General features: G+C 38.8%; 1 protein-coding gene across 2 annotated transcripts in view; it reads left to right on the forward strand.

The window, feature by feature from the left end:
• The first annotated feature begins 2859 nt into the window (after nt 1–2859).
• The window catches only part of coro2a (coronin, actin binding protein, 2A), a 37363-nt gene continuing 13603 nt past the window's right edge, over nt 2860–26619 (forward strand). Inside the window, exons 1-2 of one of the 2 annotated variants that reach the window (XM_034130147.1) lie at nt 2860–2942; nt 25675–25875. In XM_034130147.1, the coding sequence (XP_033986038.1) occupies nt 2928–2942; nt 25675–25875 (216 nt within the window). In that variant the 5' untranslated portion in view covers nt 2860–2927. Of the gene's footprint in view, nt 2943–19791; nt 19976–25674; nt 25876–26619 lie in introns of those variants that run through there. The other variant, XM_034130148.1, reaches the window with a different exon arrangement.

Below are 26619 nucleotides of genomic sequence, written 5' to 3' on the forward strand. Positions count from 1 at the left end.
ACTCAAAATAACATATATTGAGCAAAGATTTATTACACAAAAAGAGACTGAAAAACTAGTGATGCAATGCAATAAAAAGACACATGATGTTCCCTGATGAAGATTATCGGCTGAATCAAGTCAGAAGTTGTTATCATTACTAATAGTTTATTATATTAAATGTTATGGCTATTTTATTCTCAGCCAAAGATTTGTAAATCAAATTAACCAAAGTTTTCAATTGAAACACGCCTGCTTCCCATTAATGAAAATTAAACAATGTTATTTGTCACAAACCAACTGGATGCGTACCGTATCTTTTGCAGTTTAATGTCATTCTGTCTTTACAAGTGAAATGATAAACTGTCCCTCTGCTGTCATGGATCCTCCTTTGATGGCTGTGTTTCAACACTAGGGGGCAACACACAGCCTCAGATAAAGATGTGCACTATCTCTAACAAAATGACTTTTTGGGCCCCTTTAAAATATCATATGAGGAATGCAAGAGGGATCGAAACAAGCTGGTGCTACAATTGTTTAAAAGATACCTGAAACTCATTTGACATTACTTCAAAAAAGTGTGTTACAGTTTGGGCTTCAATACTCAATTATTACAGCAAGTGACAATGTTTTTACAATGTAATGTTTCTCACCTGGTGGCTTATAATGTATATGTTGTTATCTTAACATTAATCCTCTATATCTGAGTGATACCCCCCCACACACGCACCAAACTATTTTAATCTATGCAAATACTGTACTATGTGTCCTGCAGTGAACACTTCAGGGCCTTTCGGCAATTCTGGCCTGTCTGAGAACCGTGTTGCCTTCAAGTACCTGTCAAATACAGTTCACACACTAGTCCATACTTGAAAGCTTCACTGCTGCACATCAGTATTCTGTGCTCCAGGTTAGCTGGTTTTTATTTGTCCATATTCAGGCACAAATTAGCAGCTAGTTTGATTTGTTTGTTTCTTTGATCAACATTTACATTTTGAAAAAACAACATACACATACAAATCAGCTTTAACCCTCCTGTTGTCTTCTGGTCAAATCTGACCGATTTACTACTTGCATCAATCATAACTTTTTTGTTTTACATTCGATTGCATTAAGGCTTTATGATATCCTTCACAGTAGACATTTGAACATATACAATTGCTGATCACCACTTTCATTGAATTTTGGATGATTTAGTCAACTTTGTAACACCCATGGTGTTCCCGGTCAAAAATGACCGCCATAAAGAAAAGGAATTAGTAACCATCCAGATCAGATAAAAGACACACACAAACACCCACACACATACTCTAGATGTGTCCCCCCCCCCCCTTATGTGCCCACACACACACACACACACACACACACACACACACACACACACACACACACACACACACACACACACACACACACACACACACACACACACACACACACACACACACACACACACACACACACACACACACACACACACACACCAATTTGACACATTTCCCACTCTTATGTGCCCATCCCCCCACATGGATCACACCTGGCACACGCAATACATGTTCAGTGTCTATTCGTTGTATATTTACTGCAGTTTTTCATGTATACCAGTAGTCTGATACAATATTTACAGTTTGAGAGGGTGTTAAATGAAATTTGGTGATGATTAATGGTTTTTGTGTTAATGTAATAACAGTTAAAACAGGACCGGTCAAATTTGACCGCGAACACCAAAGTAAGGGGGGGGGGACGAAGACAATAGGAGGGTTAAAACCCCATGCTCCCCAGCAACTAAATGAAGGATTACATCACAAGTGGTTGACATGCGAAGATAAACTGTTTGGTTTTATTTTGGTATTATCTGCGTTACAATGTTAAAACAGGGACTCTGACCTGGTGGAGTCCAAGGCACCAATGGTTGTTTCACATTTAGCATTTTTTATACTGTCATCTTTAAAGGGGGTTTCATTCAACAAGAGCAGCTTTGGACAATGTGGCACTTTAATATCAAGTAGGTCAGATAAGGTTGTGAATACCATTTCCTAGAAATTAAAAACCCTGGGGCAATTCCAATGTTCAGAGTGTAGCAGTTTGTTGTTGAGGCTTCTTGTTCTGAAATAAAAAGCAACAATAATTTAGATGCAAAGGTGCAAAAAAAGAAGCCATTAAGATAATAATAGCAACACATTTAATTATTCATGTGTATATAGAATTAAACACAAACAATGTTATACTCCAATAAATGAATTGAAAATAACAACAAACTCGATTAAAAAAATTAAATAATAATTAAGTCGATAAAAATGATATAATAAATGAAATAGAATAATAAAGAATCCATAAAAGGCATAACCCAAAATAAAATAAAAACAATAATAATAATAATAATAATAATAATAATAATAATATTCATAATAATACTTATAATAATACTAATAATACAATTAATGATTTAAAAAACCCGCTTTTTTCAGAATGCACATTAACATCACTGGTGGAGATTTAACATTTATATATAAAGATTGCAAATTAAATCAAGTTTAACTTTTACTTTATTGGGGAAATCAGTTTCTATAAGATATTTCTCTCTTTTATGACAGCCTACATTATGGTTGTTGTTATCATCCTTGACGCCTCGCCCCTCCCTCCTAGCTCGTGCATCCTGTCCTCGCATCTCTCCTCATCCTCCACCCCCCCCCCCGCCCTTCCCCCCGGGCTCTTGTTTTCTTTTTTTCACGGTGACTGTGCGGTGTGTTCTGCAGGGACATGCTCTGTCTGTCTGTGAGCTGCTTTTTATTTTAAATTATATTTAAATTTGAACGACTTCCAAGGTCGAGCCTCATGCATCATGACTTTTTAAGTGACCACCATGCAAAAACAACCTCGATCATTATTATAAAGGAAACTCGTCTCCACCGCTGCTCCTCCACCACCTGCCGACGCCTCCCCACCATATGACCGTCTCAAAGGTGAGTTTACTCGGGGTGAAGTCCTGCAGTGAGTCGGTGTTCTGCTCTGTAGCTCCGCAGTGACAGTGTTATCGGTTTGTGTTGCTGACACCCTGACAGCTTTATTCCAGCTTCTCTCTCCCGGCGTGCAGCTCTGCCATGCGGTTGCACAGCCTCCTGTCCCCGGGCAGGAAACACACTCAGGTTTCACGAGTGTGTGTGTGTGTGCTGTTGTGTGTGAATAAGGATAGTTTTGTGGTGGCAGTAATACGGTTAATATGCATGTCTTTCTTATCAAGGTCATACAGACGAACGAGCTTCTTTAGTGGTCGTTTAACTTGCACACGTTTACCCATCAGATTGTGTGTTGTTTTATGAGCAGGTGCACAATAATTGCACACCTGTTTCTGCGAGTGAAACTAATTAAAATCCCTTTTCTGAATTACCTCTTCCTCACTGACACAACTTTTTTTATCACGGATAAGGATTATTCAATCTGTTTTGGGTGTAAAATGTCAGAAGACTGGAAAATAAGTATTACTGTTTCCCAGGAAATGTCTGTTTAAGAAAAACAGTCCAGATCTAAATATAATCAGTTTACAGTTATAAAAGAGACATGTTCACTTATTAGCAGTTTGAAGTGACTGAAACTGTTAAAGGTGGGGTAGGTAAGTTTGAGAAACCGGCTCGAGATACACTTTTTGTTATATTCCATGGAATGCTCTTAACATCCCGATAGCAATGAATATCTTAAGTGCTTTGACAAAAAATCCATAAAACAATGTCATCTGTGGAAGCCGTAATACTGTAAAAAGTACGACCAATCATTTTAGCCGGCCCGGCTAAAATAACTGGATGGCCTACCTGCCTGTCAGCCTTCCATCTGTGCACAAACTTATCTCGTGCCCTCATTGGTCATGTGCGCGTTCGTGTGTGTTGGAGGAGGGGCTCTGTAAGGAAGTGGCAGATTTTCTCCGGTTGTGTATTTTCAAATTCTAGCGATCTCGAGCCGGTTTCTCAAATGTACCTACCCCACCTTTAATTGCTGATTTACAAATAGATTTATACACATTGATACAACCAGCCTGTTCTTGGCAGTATATGTAGTATGTCTGAACCTTCCCCACATCTCACTTTATAAACCGCTGAATCATATTACTTTTAGTAATAATCGTCCACAAAAGTCTGTAAAAACCTAGATTAACGACTGAAATAACTCAAAGATTCATATCTAGCACGGGGGAAACCAGTTGAATTAGTTATTGAGTTGATCATTTGATTGAAATACATCAGTACAACAGTTTAGTTTAAACATTAGTTTATTTTTCAAGCAGAAATGCTTGTTTCAACTTTTCAAAGATCTGAATTTTCTATACTAATATCATTATTTAAAAAAAAAAGCAGGGCTGTGTCTAACGATAATGTTATTGTGATTAATCTCTATCAATCATATCTGCTCTAAATTAATCTCGGCTTAATTGTATCCATAGTCCCCTCTCTTAATTAATTTCAGGGTTCATAAAGTTTTTCAAAATGTTGATTGACAATAAATGTCTGTCATGTACGTAAACTGTCACCATTATAATAATATGTTGATTTATTCTTGAGGAAAACATTGGAGCTTTTCCATCTTATCTACTGCAAATGAAATGACAAAACAATCTGAATATGTCACATTGGGAATGTGACCATATGTCATGGTCGTTTTCTATAGTTTTGTTGTTTCATCCTACTGACAAAACTAACAAAAAATGAATAAATATTCAAATTAATCTGATCCATCTGTGTCATCAGCATAAATAATATCCTGAATATTTTCTGTGTACCCCTTTTAGTTAGGGTCCTCTTCATGTCCACAACACCTCATTAATTACTCCATTATGTGTCTCTGCGGGTGGCTCTACCGTCCGTCCAACAGTTCAACAGATGGTTTGGACTCATTGTTTTTGCCCACTTGTGTCTAGGAGGACGTAAACAAACTAAAGACAAAAGGAAAATCAGTTTGAGAGCTCTGTGTTTAATGACCCGAGTCTAATGGTCAACACATGTGGAAAGTGAAACAGTGGGTGAAATTTAGGATTATGTGCCAACAGGCTCTCAGTGTGGCATCGCTTCAACAGCCGCAGGCCGTTAGTTTGATCTGGAGAAGTTACACATTGTTATGTCAAGAATTCAATTGAAATGTTTTATGGCCATATTGTGTTGTGGTGATCTAAATCTGATTTAATCCAATCAAGCTATGACTTGAAAAAACAGCTTCCAAAATATGTTTTTATATTACATTTTTGGGATTATATATGTGATCTTTTGCTTATATTTCATGAATTGATTTCTGAAATATACTCTCTGTTTTAACAATAGCTCAAACTGCAGCTGCGGAGAGACACCACCAACATAAGCAATATAATATATTAAGGGGAATTTCTCAACATTTTGGGACATAAATGTACTCTGCTTTCTTTGTGAGAGTTATTTGAGATGAATGATATCACTCTCCTCATGTCTGTGTGTTAAGAACAGAGCTGGAGGTGGTTATCTTAGATTAGCATAGACTGGAAACAGGTGGAACCCGCTAGCCTGGTTCAATAGACAGATTTTTGGCCAGTTGTGAGGATAAAAAGTAATTTAACTTATTCTTAAATGCCACTAATAAATGATCATGTCATTAGTTTTGGCTTTGCAGTTAGAGTTCAGTCCTTGAAGGAGTTGTTCATTCTAGGAAATGCACTTATTCACTTAGAGAATCAATACCACTCTGATGTCTGTGTGGAGATGCCTTTTATCTCAACCCAAACCAACACATCCCTATTTTACCTTTGCTGTTTGTTAATGTATTGAACAAACAAGATTCAACATCATTATTGTGTGTGGCAGATTTGCTTAATGACATCCACTGGTTTCTGATTAAAGGATGCTATCTGTTTGATAAATTATACATTTGATGACATAGATAAGTCCCAACTGCATTTTCCTTGCAAGGTTCAGTGAATCCCACTTTGAGCTATTTTTAACACGTAAAAATGCCTGTTTACTTATAAATGTGTTAAGAGATGTCAGTGTTAACAGTAAGTAGAGCAGTATCAGATACTGTACAGCTCAAACAACACCTTAAAGTGTGCTGCAGTTCTTTAACAGTGAGGTCAGTAACACTTGTGCAGACATGTTGGATAATATTACTTGGACTATGATGAAATGGATGTTGGTATGTGGTGTGATGCAAATGTGTGGGCTGCACAACACACACCTGCGTTTCATAATCACCAGCTTCTCATTTCGAAACCTGACTGGTGTTTCAGACTCTGAGAGGCAGGATCATGCTGAGTTTGAGTGTGACAACATGACTCATTAGGAGTGAGGAGGTGGCATGCCAGCTCTAGATTAATTGTAGGCCTCCTATCATCGACCTAATGGCAAACTCCAGCCAAAACGTTCATTAGACTAATGAGCGCGCAACTCGTGTGAAACTGAAAACTCCTGCAGCCAAGAATAAACCTCACTGGGTTTTAAACTGGGCCGAAACAACACATCCTCACAGCCTCATACACATGTTTTAATGAGGAGTTTGTGGTATTTGAAGTCACTGCATTCTCTTTTATTAAATTAAATTCTGTCTCTAATGAAATCTGTTGTGCATTTTCATTTTGGGCCATAAAACGCTACTTTTATCTCTGGCCTGTTATCGCACAGACCGTTAACATACCTGAGATTCTCCAACTTTCGTCTAACCTTTGACTTGTGCTGAATGCTAAAGTCTCTATTGTATTTCTATTAAGATATTTATTGTTTGTTTTGTGCTATATCTCACCGTACCCATGTCAACGAGTTCAGGTTCCTGAGATGGTACACAAACAGCACAGGTATCAAAGTCCTGCCTTCTTTATTTACTGCTGTGAATTGAAGGCGTGCTTTTGAGCAAATATGCCCTTGAGGGTCGTTTTGGCCTCTGCCATGCTGCTGTTGTGCAATAAACTGGTAATAAAACACAAACTGTAACCTGTATTCGTAACAGCGTGCCTTAATAACCTCAGACACCTGTTGATGTATACTCTGTTGTTTGCACTCTGTACTGCAGGTGTAGTGTGGTTTTATCTCATGGAAACATTTGACGAAATGATCAGGACATGTTGTGCTAAGAGATTGGCTTTTTGTTGATAAGATACTTGGCAAACATATCTATTCTGTGTACAATTGCGAGAATCAATTCACTGTTTAAAGGGGACCTATCATGCAAAATGCACTTTGTGATGTCTTTTATACATAAATATGTGTCCCCGGTGTGTCAGGGAACTCACGCAGCGTCAGAAAATAAAACCCTCTCTTCCTCCGTACCCAAATCTCTAAAAACGGGGGTACAACGGAGCTGATCCAGATTTGCGGCGATTTGACGTCATATCGGCAATGCGGACCCACAGCACTATCAGAAACAATGCCCGACTGTTTTGGACGTAATCTGGTCGGTGTTCACATTAGCATCGCTAACACTCAGAGCTAACCTGTACTGGAGAGCATGTGTGTGAAGAAGCAGGAAATAAAAAGAAACTCACCTTGTGGTATAACCGGCAAGAGAGAAAGCCTTTGAGCTCCATACTGTTTCAGAAATAATCCTTGATAATCAGTGGCGGCGCCAGAGCATTTTTGTTGGGTAATCTATGGTAGGGCTAACCCATACAGTGGTGGTGCTCAAGTCAGTATTTGCAATGTAATTACATACACGCTATATCGCCCCCCCTTGACAGTGAAACGCCACGCGTGAGGTTTAGATTATTTCCCTGTCTCAATCAAAATGGAACTGTATGAAATAAAACGGCACATTTGTCTTGTAGTAAATAAAAAGGGATCACTGTGAACGTGACGTATGATAGTACACGTTGAAGATCCAATGGGGATACTGAATGGCGGTTTCGATTGATCTCAATCAATAAGGCATGACGCAGATCCAACGTTTCGTTGCTCTGATTGGCTGTAGGTCTATTCAAATTGCATTCGGAGGCATTTTGATCTGACCGCGGCCGCGCTGATATTATAACGCCAGAGAATTTCCACACCTTTAGTGTATCAAACTCCCCCACTACTTAGACTATTCCTTGCACCCCTCTTATAGCATAAGCCCGAATGGTCTCAACCATATTGCATCAGTAACGTGCACTTGTTGTTACAGCAGGATCAGTTTGTGTGCTGTGGACACGACCCGTATATTTTCGCAATCCGTGTTCTCAACATTTAGCATTTCGCTTATTATTTAATTGAATTTGCATCACTTTTCATGGTGGGGCTAAAGTGGGGCTAAGCCATTTCTTGGTATGGCTGTAGCCTACCCCAGCCATACCCTGGCGCCGCCACTGTTGATAATCCATGATATGGCGTTTCATTACCACAGTATCTGCCGGTAGAATCTCCTGCATGAGCTCCGCCCCTCTTTTTTATCAATTTTATTTTTTTAAAGCTTTATACCCAAAATCAGCACTTTTGAAACAGGAAGTGAAATGGAGGGATATGAGGCATGGCTAGAATGGGTGATCTGTTTGGTATTTTGAGACTTCATAGACTTCATAGACATGTTTTTTATATATTTTTATATATCTGAGACCAATGCTATTGCCTAAAAATAGCATGATAGGTGACCTTTAAGTCATTTTTAAATCAAAAATACCACAGCACATTGAATATATTTTTGCCCATTGAATAGTTGATCTGGAGCTTTCCATCACATCAGATGATCTTTAATAAAAGATGGGATTTAAAAAATGTTTTAAAACGAGACGTTTTTAAGCGTTCAGTAGAAAATATGAATTTCCTTGAATAGTAAATCTGCTGATGAGCATCATGGGAAATATCAGAAAGCCCTAAGTACAGCTGCTACATTTGACCGTGAGGTGATGTTTTGTCATGGTCTGTCAGACAAAACCAAACATTTAAAGACATTGCCTTGGGCCCCACAATATTGTGATGTCCATTATCCGAAAATGAATAAACAAACAATCAATATAATCATGGATTATCTGGTTTTGGATGTACATTAGCTGATGAGAATTCAAACTGTTCCTGATATTAGTGTAGCGTACATGCTGAATCATTAGGTGTTAATCCACACTGAGGTGAGAAACCAATTAAATCAGTCATTATGTATTCAGGTCACACTGCTCTGTATGTACTGTGTGTGTACAGATGCTAAATGCAACACAAGATGGTGATATCCCGTAGCTTTATGATCAATATGTAGGTCTGTGAGTTAACATAATCTTTCTAATCTTTAGTATTTATCTGAAGAAATCACTTTTGAGTCGATGGAACCAGAGAGTATTTGACATTTTTAACTCAGGTGGCAGCACAGCTCTAACAAATGATGGTTGGTCCACAGCTTTTATACTTAAGTATCTCTGCGATTGAACTTAGTGGAAACTTAATTTCAATGGTCTCTTGAGACTCTTCTGATTTTGTGTCTTTCCATCCAGTCCTTAAAATGTTTACATTTTCCACTTCGGGCTTGGTGATAATTAAATATAAAAATGAAACGTATTGGAATGAACTCCTGTATGGAGATAATGTGAGGCATAATTACCAGCCAGTAATAATATAGTATTCAGTTTCAATATTATTTGGTTCTGTGTTATTTCCATCAATCCCTGCTAAAGAAACAGATACCCAGCCCTAGTGTGTGTCATGGATTCCCGTTTTTCCTGTATGTTGGATTAAATCACTGATTTCCTAACAAGTAAAAACCAGCCTAAAGCGGAATGAGGACACCTCCTCTGTTGCTTCACTGTCAAACCACACGGTGTGCCTGGAGGTGGTGTTGGTGGTGGAGAACCTGATGCCTCAGACATGACTTTACCTCCAGATCAAAGCCTCCCCTCCCCATGTGGTTTCTCCTCACTGAAGCTAATGAAGGCCTGCCTCTTCATGTTGTTTGTTCCTACTCTTCTCAAACTGTCAATGAACCTGATGATGCAGACTTAGACTGCCTCTTTGAGATTCTTACATATATTATACCATGTAGAAACGTGTTGACGAATTTAACTTCTTTTGTTAGAGTAAAGTCGTCCTTTAATATGAATAATCTTTTCATTATCGAGTATATTTTAGAATTCAATCAATTTGTTAAATTCACATCATGTAACCTTTGCTGATCAGTGTCCACTTGAACAATATTACGGGATTATAGTTAATACTTAAAGGTAGGGTAGGTAAGAATGGAGAAACCAGCTCGAGTGCGCTAGAATTTGAAACTACGCAGCCGAAAAAAATCTGCCCCTTCCTTCAGACTTCCTTACTGAGCCCCTCCTCCAACACACACGAACGCGCACATGACCAATGAGGGCACGAGATAAGTTTGTGCACAGATGGAAGGCTGACAGGCAGGTAGGCCATCCAGTTATTTTAGCCGGGCCGGCTCAGATGATTGGTCGTGCTTTTTACAGCGCTACGGCTTCCACAGATGACATTTTTTTATGTATTTATTGTCAAAGCATTTAATGTATTCATTGCTATCGGGATGTTAAGAGCATTCCATGGAATATAACAAAAAGTGTTTCTGAAGTGAATTACATACCCCACCTTTAAATGTAGTTTTAAAAGTAAGAAAAAAGACACAAGGTCAACAAACCGATTCGTACTAACATTAGTTTTCTTTATACACCTTAGGCTAGTGCTCGTATTAATAAGAGCCAATCAAAATGAGCAGTTTGAATTCTGCTTTACGGTTAAAGATGCAAATGGAGAGTATTATTTATGATTACACTGCTTTGTGGCTTCAAATACAGATCATTTTGATTATTCTGCCAAGTACCGTTGTGATTAATCGTCTATAAAATGTAGAAATATGCTCATAAACATTACCCACATCTTAAAGTGACATCTTTCTTGTTTTGTCCGATCGACAGATTAAAAATCATAAATATTCAGTTTATAATTTGTTTAATGCTGATCAAACCGCAAAGAGAAACTCTTGATTTGACTGCTTTATCAATTATTAAAATAGTTTGATGTCAGTTTTGTCTGCTTTCTCTCTTTTACCTTATTTTAATTTGAAATCAAATCACAGATCGCGGATGTTTGAAGTGGATCGATCATCTGACACTTTGTAATCTTCTGTGAAATGACAGTGCGGATGTTTGATAATGTAGATTTTTATTCTCACTGGATGTACTCAAGATTGCGACTAACCTGATTTGAACAAATCTGCCATATTTGAGTGCTAAGGCTTTAGGGAAAAATCTGCTGCTGGTTTATGTTAAGGATGATTACTGTACTCTTCGTGACAATGGTTTAGGAAATCCTAAAATGCTCTTATGTAACCGCAGAGTGTGCACGTGACTGAATAACCTCTCTCAGTTATTGTCGCACACCAGCATCCCTTAACTCAACCAGCTCATGCGGTTCTGTCCCTGCAGGGCCGGGGCATTTACACTGCAAAAGATAATGACTTTTTAAACAAAAGCTTGAAAAGACATGTTTGTGTTTCCACTCTTCTCTTTACTGTTGCATCACTGTCACTCAAATCACTCGTGGCAGGTTGTCCTGCACGTTTCTGACATGACAGCTGTCCGCCTGTTTGAGGATTATCTGCTCCCACGTGGGGCAAACAGGGAGGGGATTACATAAAAAAATAAAAAGAGAGAGAGAGAGAGAGAGTCTGTGGATTTGTGCAATGTCGAACTCACCGTGCCCTTGCACAAGTTTTCAGGCTGCGGGGAGGTGACCGTGTGAGGAAAGAGGTTTTATCATTATTGAGCTGTCAACATGCACAACTTACACATAGCAAACGACTGCGTTATATATTTTAGTTTGCTGTAACGGTAACTAAAATAGTTCATTTTTTTATTTAAGCATTTTTTATTTATTCAGGCAGTATACTGAAAGAAGCAGATAGGCTAAGTACACTGTCATATCTGAGTATTTATTGCAACTAATATAGTTATTGCGATATTAAAGGTGGGGTATGTAATTTATTTCAGAAACACTTTTTGTTATATTCCATGGAATGCTCTTAACATCCCGATAGCAATGAATACATTAAATGCTTTGACAATAAATACATAAAATAATGTGGAAGCCGTAGTACTGTAAAAAGCACGACCAATCATTTTAGCCGGCCCGGCTGAAATAACTGGATAGCCTACCTGCCTGTCAGCCTTCCATCTGTGCACAAACTTATCTCGTGCCCTCATTGGTCATGTGCACGTTCGTGTGTGTTGGAGGAGGGGCTCTGTAAGGAAGTGGCAGATTTTTTTCCGGTTGTGTATTTTCAAATTCTAGCGCACTCGAGCTGGTTTCTCCAAAATGACCTACCCCACCTTTAAACAATGCAATTGAATATATTCCTTAAATCTTACAGACCTAATTTGGGTCAAAGACGTTACTGACCATTTTCCACCCACATCTCGAGGTGTGCCGCTAACTGGACATGGGGAAACTGAAATACCATGCTTGTTTATGTGGACAAAAGAAAAATATTGTTTGTATATATATTAAATAATATCACGCTTCCCCGTTTATTTGCACATATACACTTAAGTAAAAGAAAGAGTTTAAGAAAAGATTAAACAAAGTCAAATTTTTCAATATTTTCTGACATTTTGTGGAACAACTGATTAATAATTTTATATAGAAAGTTATATTGTTATAAAGTATATTGTTTGATAATCCACATAGTCATTAGTGTCAGCCTTATCAATATATTAGGCTTATAGAGATAAGTGAAATGTTTGTAGGTATGTTTGACATCCTTCCTAACTATAGTCTTGTGACCCCTCAGATCCACCCTGCGACCCCAAGGTTGGGTCCCAGCTTGTATTTCATCAATGTTTATATTGATTTTTCACTCTTCTGTTGACGTACATCAGCAGCTACAGGATGTATTTATTCAGGCAGCACTTTCAGTGCGAGTGCTCATGTTATTGTTTTCTAGAGTCAGAGGTTCTTTATCTTGAAGCAGATGGGTCAGCAGAGTCTGATTCATTATTCATGAGGAAAAGTACATGGCCTCTTACACTGATGTGTTCATGCGTGTGTGTTCACCATATTGATTCCAGTGCGCTAAAGTAGCCGTAATGGTTGTACCTTGTGAAAAATGCTGTCGGAGCAAATGCATGTTTGCTCCCTGACGAGGCAGCTGTGTACATTTGTTTATTAGACTCAACATGAGCAATAGAGGAAATGCTTATGTGCCAGATCCTTTATAGTAGGGCTGAACTGTTAATCACATTTTATCAAAATCCCAATATGGACCCATGCAATATCCAAATAACATGAGGTGCAATATTTGTTTTTAGCAACATATATCATTATGCCAAAATACAATTTTAATATGGGTCTTACCTTTTAAGAAACGTAGCCCTTTGATGTCAAGGATATTCTGCAAATAATGTAATTATACATTTTTTTACATTGCTAAAACGTGTTATTGTAAGTCTAATTGAAAAATAAGTTTGCTTGCGTGTAGGTCAACTAATGTAGACTGTATTCATCTTAGTTAATATTTGAGGAATATAAGGAAAATATCCCCAATAATTGCCAAACATACTACTGCTATTATAAGATGGTGAATATTGTAAACATCAGCATGTTAGCATTGTCATTGTGTGTTAGCATGCTTATGTTAGAATTTAGCTAAGCCTGGCTTGAGTTGCTAGCATGACTGTAAACTTCAGAATCAGATCATGTTTTTAATAAAAGGCAACTAAAGTGCATCTTCTAGTTTTGAGCCAACTTTTGAATGTTGTTATTATTATACACCCATCCACATATTCTTACAGACAGTTTACTCCTCGTAGCTAAGTCAGCTAGCTGCACGTTATGTTAGCTTAGTATCACAACACGCTAATGCAGTTAGCTAATGTGTGTGATCTTATTAGCGGCGACCTCCCTCAGCCTGATAGCGGGGCGTTAATGCAGCGGCACGCCGTCTGTATATTGTGTATAGTGAGAGGCTGTGTCTATATAAAGGCAAGCTAATCCCCTGGAGTCACCGAAAGTAAAAGTCACCTTGACTACAGTCACTATGGTTAGGATGTGGCCTTGACTGCAGAGTTCACTGACACAGTATTAATTTAAGGATCCCTGTGTGAGACCTAATTGCCTTTGCTGAATAATTGATAATCCTCAGGTCCATTTGTCATTTAATATTTATTGCAAGTAGTAAATTCTGCAATAAAATGAATCTATTTACCATATTAAACAGTGCATCTTGAGCTAATTTTAGAACATCAAACATCAAATTTCTCCCCCCTCTTCCTCCTTCTTCCCTTTGATGATGAGTATTTTTAAGTGTGTCAGGAGCTTCTGCTGCAGAGGCCATTGAATGTCTGCAGAGCGGCTTGGCTTAGTTGTAATTAATACTAGATAACAGAAACCCTCTGGAGGCCACGACCTGAGACACACTCCTGCCTCTGATGTGACATAATCCATGATTAAAATTAGCTCATGTAGGGGAGAATTACATTTATGATTTTAATTGGCCGAAAGTTCCTAAATAGGACGGCGACACAAACACTTGCCAGTTGTTTTATTTGCTTCCTTTTTGTTTTATGTCCCTTTTCTGTCAAATGAAGATACAGGGACACATTTAATGTTGTCCAATTGCAGTCCTTTCCCCTTTTTACTACTTTATTTCAGGAGAGAATATTCATTTACTTTGTCTTAATATGATCTTGTTCATGGCATTTTTATACATCTATCTACACAAGGAACAAAAATAGACTGTTCAATCTCTTCAGGGTTACATTTTTCAATTATTTGTGATCTTCATATTTAAACAATGTATTTATCCGTTTAACATATACTTGTTCTTGACAAAATGGTTATTCTTACCATTTCGAAATGGTTAATCTTACCATTTGTTAAAGGCTGTTTAAATCTGAATTCTAGTTGTTAAATGCAGGATCTTTCCTCACATACCTTTTGTACAATATGACGGGGAAACTTCTTAAATAAAGTGTAATATTTCTAGTTTCATATGGCTAACAAATCAATAAAAGGGAAGTAATTGGCTTAGGACTTCTTTTTAGTTGTTGTCTGAGGTTTAACTGTATTTGGAGCTCTGTCTGTCTGTAATTTATGTGTTTGAACTGCAACCTCCATCCAGCTCGTCTCGAGTCTGGACGCTCTTACCATAAGCCAATAAAGGAATTGATTTCATTTCCAGCCCATCAAACCCAGCCAATGTTTGGTTGTAGTTGTACTCCTTGATGCCAGACGTTAAAGTGTTTGTCTGATATATTAACATTCTTTATGTCTACAATCATCAAGGTACACATAAATTCTCAAACATATAGCAGATTTGACCGTGTAGTGAGTCTTGATCTTTAACAGCGAGTAAACGTGCATTTTCCTGAAGTGTTTCTTTGATGTTAAATCAGGATTTATTGGCTGTACAAACCGCCTTTTGCTGCCAAAGTTGATGTAAGCAGGTGAGTGAGGTGGTGATATCACTGAAAACCAGCTGGGATAAATGTGTGAATCAGATATGAAAGAATGATGTGAGCTGCACGGGCATGCTAACATGTGAGTCATGTTTCATTTAGGCTAACCTGAAGTGAGATCACCATCACACGATGCCCTTTACTCTTTACCTGAAACCACAAACATAAGCAAAATAGTTTCAACATGACTTTTCTTTTGATGAGCACATCCCTTCCTGATTGCTATCACCTTTTCAACATCTCTGTCATCACATTTCTGACCTGATGTGACTGCACTGTTTGGCTCATCTTTCTGATGTTCTCTTTCGATGCAGTAACTGGAAACAAACTCGGACTTGCAAAGATGAAACTCAGAGATTGCATCTAAGTCACACCTTTACCTGTTGAGACACATGAGTAGATAAAGATCTGAAACTTGATTATTCATGTTGTATCTTCATGTTATTTCTGTGGTTCTTTATGCAAGCTTGTTCATATGTGTTAGTTTTGTTATTCACTGAAATGTACCTTATTGCACATTTCAGTCTTTTTGGCATTTCTGTAGTGAAAGCATTATATTTTATATTTTAATATCAATACATTTGGATTTGGATTGATGGATGTTCAAGGGATTTGAACATTTTGTTGATGAAATCATGCGTGTGATGGTCTACTTTTGGCAACTCCGGTGAATTGAATGCCAAAAAACCTCTGAATATTCAATAATTCCAATGTTTTTATTGTGCTTTCTCTCCTTTTGGAGGCTTACAGGAGTGCATCAATACTAAATAACTAGTAACATAATAGGCTAAGATTCATTGTGATGATATAACATCACCAAGAACATGAACTGCTTCTTTCACGTTTCTTAATTACCAGCTGCGACATAATGTGAAGCTGTTTTGATCACTTTACGAGGTGTTAATATGTTTTCCCGCGGACAATTATTGTGCGCTTGCAAGATGTCCCAAATATTTGCAGATGTGTAGTTGAGATCTAAATAATGGCTGAGTTGGAGCCTATGTTTTCTCTGTGTTACGACTTGTAGAATCAGTATCTTTCCTGTGTGTCTGTGCAGGTGTTTGCAGAAAAAACAGATGATTCAAAAAAACATGCAAATGTTGATGAATTGAAAAAGCATGACCTTGCTTTTCTCACAGAGCTACTGCAATTACTGAGCATATATCAAATGATGCAAAAGGTTTGTATTTCGAAGAAGGTGTTGCAGTAACTTTCCTCTAGACATTTATTTACTTTCTGAATGACAGATGTAAATTGAGCTGTCTTTAATGGAGGTGTCTATGTACATTGGACGTGAGTAGATGACTAATTCAATTATTGACTGCACCTGTTCAGTAAGTATATACTTGAATCGGATTTCACTATTTGCTCAGTCGGAGCAAACACTTGAGCATTTAAAGCCCAAATACTCCAGTACAGAAAGCCTAATCCTCACTTCTGTAGCCTGGGCCCCTAATTGAAACGCAGGATTGCACTTGGCACTGAAACCAGATGTTTTACAGTCAAAACAGAGGCAGAGTGCTGATCACGAATGACAAAGTGAGGAAGCGAAGGTCATTGTGTCTCTGTAGTGTCAAAGGCTTTGGCCTATTTTCTCACAGCAGCCAGCTATTAGTCCTCCAGTGTGTGATCTGTCATTAGAGAGCGAGCCTTTGTGATCCCGGCTCTTTGGAAAGAATCACAAGCTTTCAGGAGTCGTGCCCTGTCCTTATTGATAATTACCACAAAGCACACACACTAGAAACACCAGGGTTTAATCAAGAGCTAAATGAGACAAGTAGAGCCTTGCACTCTGTTAATAAATCAAAGCTGTCTGTTTGCTTTGATAAGAGCAAAGATTACATGGTGACATTGGCCGATCACTCCACTGTCTGTCTGTCTGTCTGTCTGTCTGACACACCTTTGGCGCAGTGATAATTGCCTGTGCATTACATTTAAAAGTATGTGTGTGTGCCATGTTGGCTAAGAATATACCAACATGATTTCGACTTATCAACACCAAATTTGGTTTAGGGTCTTGGATGAAGGAGAAAATCAATTATATTAAAAAAAACTATGAAAAACATTTCCGCTATCAACCAAAAATTGCCAAAACTCAAGCTGTCGTTGATAGATCCTGATTAAACTCAGTCGAGACAACCAACATTATAAATTGAACATACACGCCAAGTTTTATCCAGATGCAACAAAGATAGGGCTTATTGTATGATGTTGTGTGTGCAGTTTTAGAAATGTCGCATATGTTTTAATAACAAGTGTAATTGGTCTCATAATCATTCCTCATAAACAGGATTAAACTTGTTAAATTACCTTGTCTTATCTCGTGAAGCATGAACTCTGCTTGATGCAGCTTGCTTCTTTTGATTTTGGCAATTTACCTTTTTTGTGTTTACCAAGAACAGGTTTAAACCTGTGATGGACTCTAGCAAAGGCATTTTTTTATCTAAAAAAATGCCAAAGTAATTTCAGTATCTGTTTAAATGTAACGTAGTTTCATAAATGTTGAGAGTTAGGTGTCTATTAAATATTTGACATTATTAAGTCAAACTCCTGCATTTGATGTGCAACTGCTTTGCACATATATCCCAGTGTGACCTGTCTCTTATCTCCGAGACAGTGTGTGACCGTTGGACTGTGTTGTGTATTTGGGGGGGAGATGTGTTTGTGGCCAGCGTTTATCAGCTGTGTGTACGTGTGTAGACGGGTGTGTGTGTGGTTGGAGGTACATTTCCCCAAGCACCTAGGTACAATTTTGACTCAGACACACATTGTTGATTTTACATAGGAAAACATCATCTTACAAAATGTGGTGCATTCCCAAGGATTAAAGTACACCAGCCATAAAGCTATAAAGCAGCTACAATTTAGATCCAACCCAGCCAGCTGCAGCAATAAATGCTGGCTCAGGCATGACACAGCAGTAACAATAATTCAACATTTGTCTACTAAAAAAATACAATTTTTCTGATTCAAATCACACACTAACAGTCCTTATAATTAGTAATTCAAGGTCAAATGAGAGCAGTTCTGTATCTTGTGTATGGGTGCCCTGAGATGAAAATACTGTAAATTAAGGATAAAACTGAGAAAAACGTATAAAAGGGCATTTAACCAAATCTGAAACACAACAAAATGGGATACAAATTAACCGGAAATATCTACAACCTACTATAAATTGACCATGCATGTACGGGAATAAATACTGCTGTTGATCTGAACACATTAAACTGCTGTGCATGCAGGCACGTTTATGCAATAACAGCGATTGATCAGCCCCTCGGCCACACCCTCGTTTGACCGCATGAAGGGTCGGCCTTGTTCAGCCTGTCCTCTTATCGACCTGTTGGTTTCTATTAGCCTCTGGTGCTAATGTGCTGTTACGTAATGCTACAGTTTGACTTGGTGTGATCACCACCGCTGTCCAGCTGAAGCCATGTGAGAGGCTCAATGGGGTTTGTAGCAGCTGGGCGATCTGCCAAACAATCCAGCCAATTTAATTTTGACTGCATGTTGCACCCTTTTTTTTTTTTTTTTTAAACTTGAAGGTCTGAGGAGCGTTTGATCGCACTTCACAGAGGACAGACTGTTTGAGACGTACTGCCAGGGATTATAACATTAAGAGGGAATATTAGTTTGGTGTATCAAGTGGAGAACATCTGCCTCCACTCGTACACACTGCCACTTAAGGATACAAAGTAACAAGTCAGGATTTTTAAAACAGGTACAGTTAATTTAATGCTAGGCCACAGGGTTTATTGGAGATACAGTGTTGAAAGGGGGAGACAGAGGGGATGAACCAGTGTACTGGGCAGCGGACACTTGTAAATGTGATTGTAAATAAGAGGAGGATATAAGAGATTATTGATCTATTGATGATATATTTGATGTATTATCATTGGTTGTATGGACCTGAAAATCAAGAGAATTTCAAAGAAAATAAGGAATAACTTTAAATTGATTTGAATCTTTATACTTTAGTTATCGATTTACTCCAGACTTTCTAGGAATAGAAATGTGTAATGGGTCGTTTTAAGCTACAGATGTGTTAAAAAAAAAGAAAGACATCTGCTGAGTAGGACATTTTAGTATTGAGCAACAAGGCTGAAGAGGAGCGTCTTCCTCTTTCATTTCCTTCTCCTTAAAAGATCGAACAAGAAATCCTGATTGAGCAAACACTGTGGAGGAGTGACGAGAGGGAGCGGCGCCCGAAGAGAGGGAGTGTGATTACCTGCTCTCTCTCTCTCTCGCTCACTCTCTCTCCTTGTAGTCCCCTCCCTCTCAGGGAGTGTACACACACACACACACACACACACACTCCTGCACTCTCCACTCCTGCTTGTTCACACACGCACTCGGCTTCATGCTGCACGCACACACCCTCGGTCTCCTCTGACTGTCTGTGTGCACATCAACGCTTGGTTAGGACTTGGATACTAGTATAGTTTTGTGTGTGTGTGTGTCTTGGTATGCATATGTCTGTGTGTGTTGACAAGGAGATGCAGTGTTGATCCATGTGCTTGAAGACAAGTGATTTTTTGGGGGGATTTTTTTGTGGTTTGCCACAGACGTAACTTTTTCAGAGTCATTTAAGGACCCTCTGCTCCGTCTTGTGCCGGTGTCGACTCCCTCAACAGGGTGAGTGCCGCTGAACTCCCAGCTGACTTTCTCACACTGCCTCTTTCTTAATCACACACTCTTTGCTGTCTCCTCTGTGCTGTCTCACTGCTGTTTTATTTCATGTCCTTCTCCCATGGATTTGTCTGTGAAATTCTCAATCTTTTACTCTTTATAGCACTGTCCAGAAATGTCTGACTGTGCTTGTGTGTGTCAGTGTGTGTGTGAGTAAGTGTGTGTGAGCTCACTTTTTCCCTTGAGGATTCAAAGTCAGTGTGCATGAAGACAGGCTTGAACAAGATGAAAGAAAAAAATCTTTCTTCAAATCAGCACTTTGCCTTAAATCTGTGCATATTTGCAAATCTATTTTTATAAAACGCTCCTCTGTTCCCTGCACAGCACAGATTTATTTGACAGCAGGCTTCACTTGCACTCCTTCTTTTAGTTTAATTATCCATTTGCTCAAACTTGGCCAAGTAGCCGCTCATTTGCTTCCTATGGAAGTACTTTCTATTTTTTGCTGGAAAGAAAATGCCATTATGAAACTGAAGCCGTTCCACAACAGTGAAAATGACATCATCACCATCATCATCCTCTTCATCCACCGTCCTTGTAAAGTCCCCCCGCCACAGATGGGTATTTATGGTGGAGTCCAGCCTGAGAAACACTACCATTCATAGGGAATATGTGCCTTGAGGTTTTGAATCACAGTCTGTTTGAGGTCTCTTCATTAAGCCCGGTATCCTGTTGCTCACGTCAGTGGGTTTTAAAACCTATGAGCACGCAGAGCTGCTCGTCACAGCTGAGGAAGAGGAGCTCTGAGCTCCAACCTCAAAACAAACTGTGTGTGTAAAGCACCTAGTGCTAAATAGCTGCCTATTGAATGCTTGGCATGTGTCAGGCTTTTTTGTCTATGATCAGATATTTCCTTGTATAAATCTTTTGCGAAGTTCTTTATTCAACACATGATGCAAGCTGGGGAAAAAGGGTTCAACATATTTGTGTTCACACTTAACAATAAGCAGTATAGTATTAATACGTAAAGCATTATGTTGTATTCGTGTACACATTCTAATGTCTCTGATTGTTGGATGGATTTTCTTTAGTAGTGAATTGACACAGTGTCTCGTTAATGTAGACAAAATACAAATCTCCTATAGCTTAGTTGAAGTGATACCTGCCCCCGTATAAAGCTTCAATATACTAATGGGAACTTCAATAAAGGATTCCTTCACCTTTCTTTTACTTCACTCTTATTTCCTCTGCCAGAGAGGTCATTTCTTTTTGTTTGATTCTCTGTTTTCTCGCTGGATAATGGAAAAACTATTTTTAAGCAATTTTAATGAATCTTGTTTAAAGGGTGTGGCATGGGTCACAAAATCTGTCATAGCATTTTGGAACGGATCCGAATCACTGGGCGGACACACGCATTATTTTTCACTTACGGAAATGTTCCTGGCGGAGGTCTGCTCTCTTCAACTCTTTTGAGTTTTCATAGTTTTGGTGGTTATTTCGATCTATAATAACAACAGTACACTCACCACATGAGATCTGGAAATGCAGTAATGTTGAAAAAAGCCAGACTATGCACATGTCACATGTAATTGGGTGGTTATACATGTTTTAAACAAACCTCCAGGGTATGCATTTGAAAGAGAAAAAGGTAACGTTAGGATTTTGATGTCTTTCATAAATACCACTCAAAGTTAACGGAGCTGCTCTCTTTTTTATAATAGTTAGAATGAATACACTAAATGTGGCATCTTTGACTTGCCACATTTAGTGTATTCATTCTAACTATTATAAAAATGATGGCCAAAAACAAACAAAGATGAATGTTTAATCCATAACCGCTTTATAATCAATTCAAAGTTGACTACTTTCTTGCCAAACCTGGTGCTCACATTAACCACAATTCCACTGGACTGCCAATATATTTTAATAGAGTTTTTTTTATTGAGTTATTTCCTTCCTTGAAATGGAGAGAAAAAAAATACATATTTGGCCTTACTCTGCAATCGTACTGACTCGGGCTGTCCTCAACTAAAGGAATTCAGTCAACTAACAATCATACGACTAACCAACTCGTTGATTTATTGAAAGATGTGTAAAACTGAGTTTCTCCACATTGCACCGTGCAAAAGAGCCACTTTTTGACCAATTAGACAATTCACTTCTTAAGTCCCTTAATATTGACCGTGGCAAACAGCTGCTGCCAAGGGACAGAGAAAGACAATGTGATGCTAATTAGGAACTCATTGGTTCACAAAAACAACCAAACTTCTGTTCATAATTTGAAAATACAATATGAAAATGGCACAGCAGGTCGATTGGGTTTATTTATATGATCCTCACCCTGCCCCACAGACTCATTATACGTTAATCATTAGATCACACCTGTAAAACCGTCTCAAAGAACAAAGGACTATTGTGAGCTAATCTGGACATCTGAATGTGCAATCATACATACCAGAGCTTCAAAAAGACCTTTAAACATTAAAGATATAATCATTACACTAAAGCATGTTGGACTAATGCACTTTCATGCTTTTGACGAAACGGAAACTAAGATAGGATTTTATGATTACGCTTCACGATGTGGATATCTCTACAACCACATCATTAGTTTACTCATGTATATGATGCATGCATGCACAAAGCTAAAATATTCTCAAGGTAAACAGAGTGACACACTTCAAACTGAAACACAGACATGGGCTGTATTTTCCTTTCACTCACTCACTCACACGTGTGCTCTAGTCTATAGAAAATGAAGCAGCTATTGGTTTACCAGTGTTGCTGTTATCCTATTACAGGACAGAGGGTGAAAGCTGTCATCTGTGTGTGATATCTGAACGTCTAAACTAAGGGAAGTGTGTCTCACACACAGTGAATGCGAGTACACACATACTGTTAACAAAGTGGCATGTGTTCACACCTCTTCATTCCTGGTCTTGTATTTCACTCTGAGCGTTTACAAAACATTACATCTACAGATTGAGGAGGCGGGGCTGGTGCATGTTTGGTTTTATACACTTTGGGATCAGGTTTGGGGTCGTGAGGTTGTCATTGTTAAGACTGGAAAGGGCCCAAAGTCCTGAGCATCTGCAGAGGACAGATTGAGTCCAAACGGTCTCTCTGCTCATAGCTTAGGGCCAGACGATGCTTAAGTTACCGATATCGCGACACCAGTAAGTCAACTTTGAACTCCCCCTCTTCTAGCGCCAAGCCTTGGTAAGCCAGAGAGAGGAGTGGCTGGTAGTGTACGCGTTTTATGAGTTATGAGGTGATTAAAAGACAGCCTGTAGGTGAGGAATAGGTGCATATGTAGGCTTTGCACGTCCATAGACAAGTACAGACCCACCAAAGACCTGTGGCATAGCAAAGCAGATGTACAGTATATCTTTTAAAGTCATATCTGTGTTTTCAGTTTAGTTTTATGACTGTTTTTACAGCCCCCTTATTGCGGTTTCTGCTGCGAGTCACGGACTAAAATAGATTTCACTCTGACAAAAAGGACAGTTTTTTTTCTGGCAGCCATAAAGCATTTCAAAAGAGCCTTGTAAATTAAACCCTGTCTGTTAAATGGGCCTTTTATGTGTTCTGATCAGCAAGAAGTTAGTGTAAAAATAGCCTGAATAGTGGATTCGTCATCAGCTCTGGGAGACAGGCCGCCCTGCTGTGTACCTGCTGAAGACGCAGCTGAGAGGGAGCTTGCTATCTGCCTCATTACAACCGTATTACACCCTGCTGTAGATGTGACAAGATGTCTCAGCTTTCTGCCCTGAAGCCTCCGCCTCCGGTCTTGTAAGCCTCAGCAGAACATGAACGCTGATTATATCGACCCAGATGTGCATGTTCTTTACTGAGCATTGCACTGACTGCTTGATGCTTTTAGTATGTATCGTTTGAATGTAGACATTTTAAGTGAGGTTTGTTTCTCTTGTGCCTTTGTTGGTGTCCTTATTTGCTGGTTATCATGTCAAGCTTCTATAAGGAAGTTACCTTGATAGATGATGATCATCAGTAGTGGCTATTTTATGATATAAAACTAAATATCTTTGGGATTTGGACTGTTTGTCACACATAATATTACATTTAGTATTGGGCTCTGTTTTGCGACAGGAATTTCTATTATTTTCTGCCACTAAATACTAATAGACAATTGTTATTCAAAATAATTGAGAAAGTAATCTGATGGTGAAAATAAGTTATTGTTGTGCTGTTTTAGTATAGAGACGATAACGTTTTTTTTAAATGTTGTTTATTGAGGCAATGCAAACATTATTTTGTTTGCCCTGACAAGAATGAACCATGACAAGTTTACTTTGTGAATCCTTCAGATTGAGCTGAATGAGGTTAAATGGAGCTCCTCTTCAGGTGGGGAAACATTCCTGTGTGACAGCATGGGGCTCTGTGATGGCCTCGGGGTAGAAGTTGAGAGGTGCAGGAGTAAACTGAGACACCGGGAGTCACAATCCTCCCGTGCCTTTCTGCTCCTCTGAGATTCTCCTTCTTTCTTTTTTTTTTGTCTTAAAGAAGATTATCCGTCGTTCTCTGCTCAGCTTCTTTGCAGCCGGCAGAGCTGCAGCCATACCTGCATCACTTCGCTCACTGTGATGTCACTCTGTTTGCATCATATTTATTTAGCCATCATCACAAAGGCCTGCGGGCTGCCACATAAAAACATAGCAATGACATAGAGAGAATGATGTCATTGCTTCAAGGACATGTTTTAGGGGGCGTTTGATTTCTAAGAAAACAGCATGTTTTGATGTTCCCCCTGTTGTCCTGCTTTTTCCTATTTCCATTGCCCACTTACTGGCTTGCTCTCTCTGTGTTGTTATTTTGGTCCATTTCTGTACGTTAACATCTTGTCCATCAACCTCCTCTTCCTCCACTAATTCATAAGTAATGACCATGCAGCAGCAGGCAGAGCAGCAGGCAGAGCAGCGGAGCAGACATGCCGGCTGGCCAGGCCTCGTCCCAGCGGACCAGAGCCACTTATCTCTCACAATAATGACATATGCATCGACTGGCTTTAAGAAAGTGGCTTCCCAGTATTTGGGAAGTCTCCCACGTTTCTTTTCGCCGCTATAATTGACTGTCTTAACGAACAACATATTTCATGCATACGAAGTCATTTGCTTGCCAAAAAAATATGAATCAAGGATAACACTGACATCCAAAGTAAAACTGACATTACAACAAAAACATATTTACAATCATGATTCATGAGTGTGGATATTGTCATTATCAACACCTCATCTAATCAAACTACTCATACAAAACGTATACATCCTTTCCTTTAATGCGTGTTTTTTCCGAGGAAGCATTTTTCTCGGCTTTGGCTGCTCACATTTTGCAACATCGATCTCATCTACGGTTACTTAATACTGGAAAGAAACAGTATCGCCACCTATAAAAAGCCCTATCACCATCAGTTCAGTTCTTCTTTATAGTCCCATAGGGGAAATCGGACTTGCAGCAGAGCACAAATAAACAGTAACAGAAAACATGTAACAAGAAAAGAAGAGAAAAAAACTTTCAAAGATGAATTTGTAGGCTTTTTGCAGTGCTGCAGTCCTAAATGTTTGCAGGAAAATGCCTAAATGCAAGGTTACCTTTTGTGCAAATTAAGCATGTTTTTTGCACTAGGACTGTGAGAGATGATTCTCCTTGACTGACCTCTCCTCCCCCTCTCCTCCCTCCTCTCTCAGATGACATGGCGTCCTCAGTACCGCAGCTCCAAGTTCCGCCACGTGTTCGGTAAGCCCGCCGTCAAGGATAGCTGCTATGACGGCGTGCCAATCACACGCAGCGTCCAGGACAACAACTTCTGTGCCGTCAACCCACGTTTCCTGGCAGTCATCACTGAGTGCGCCGGGGGAGGGGCTTTCCTGGTCTTGTCCGTCCATCATGTGAGTATCTCCATCTCATGGCAGCTTTTACTCACTGATGTCAGCTTGTTAAAGGAGCACTTAGGATGCTGATAATGGATACTGTGATGTGTTTTTTAGATATGTGTCCTGAAGGGAGACATTTGTTTTTGCTATGAGGGTAGAAAAAAGCAAGGAATAGTCTAAATATAGACATTTAAGCAATAGATGGACATTTCTCTAGTTGAAAAACAGCTGACTTTAGAAGATAAACTTTACAATCTAAGGCAATCAAAGACAACAGCTTTGCCATGAATTGTGCTTTTGCAAAGCTTTCGAAAATGCAATATGTATTGACACCGTCAGAAAGTTGGTAATGTTTATCATTGAGGTTGTAATGGAAGGTGTTGTGCTATAATGCATTATGTTAAAAGGTGAACTGAAAATACCTCCGCAAACAAGAATTACCTTTACATTCCTTCATACAAAATTCCCCTGAATAGTTACCTGATCCAGCTCGAGGCAAATTGGTTCATGTTACCTGTAGTTCATCATAGTTATTATACTGCTTAATGTTTCAACTAGCTTCCTAGCAAGCTTAAAACAGGAGACATCAGGAAAATCAACATAAAACATTTCCCCATAACTGAAATTAGCTTTGACCAAAAGTTGGGAAGTTTCAGAAAAAAGTGTAGCAATGGAATTTCACATTAGAAATTATTATGTTGAGAACATTATTACCTCGGCCAAGGAGGTCGTGTTTTTGGTTTGGTTTGACTTTTTGTA

The sequence above is a fragment of the Trematomus bernacchii genome, unplaced genomic scaffold (assembly GCF_902827165.1).
Source record: "Trematomus bernacchii unplaced genomic scaffold, fTreBer1.1, whole genome shotgun sequence".
In the NCBI taxonomy this organism is placed as follows: Eukaryota; Metazoa; Chordata; class Actinopteri; order Perciformes; family Nototheniidae; genus Trematomus; species Trematomus bernacchii.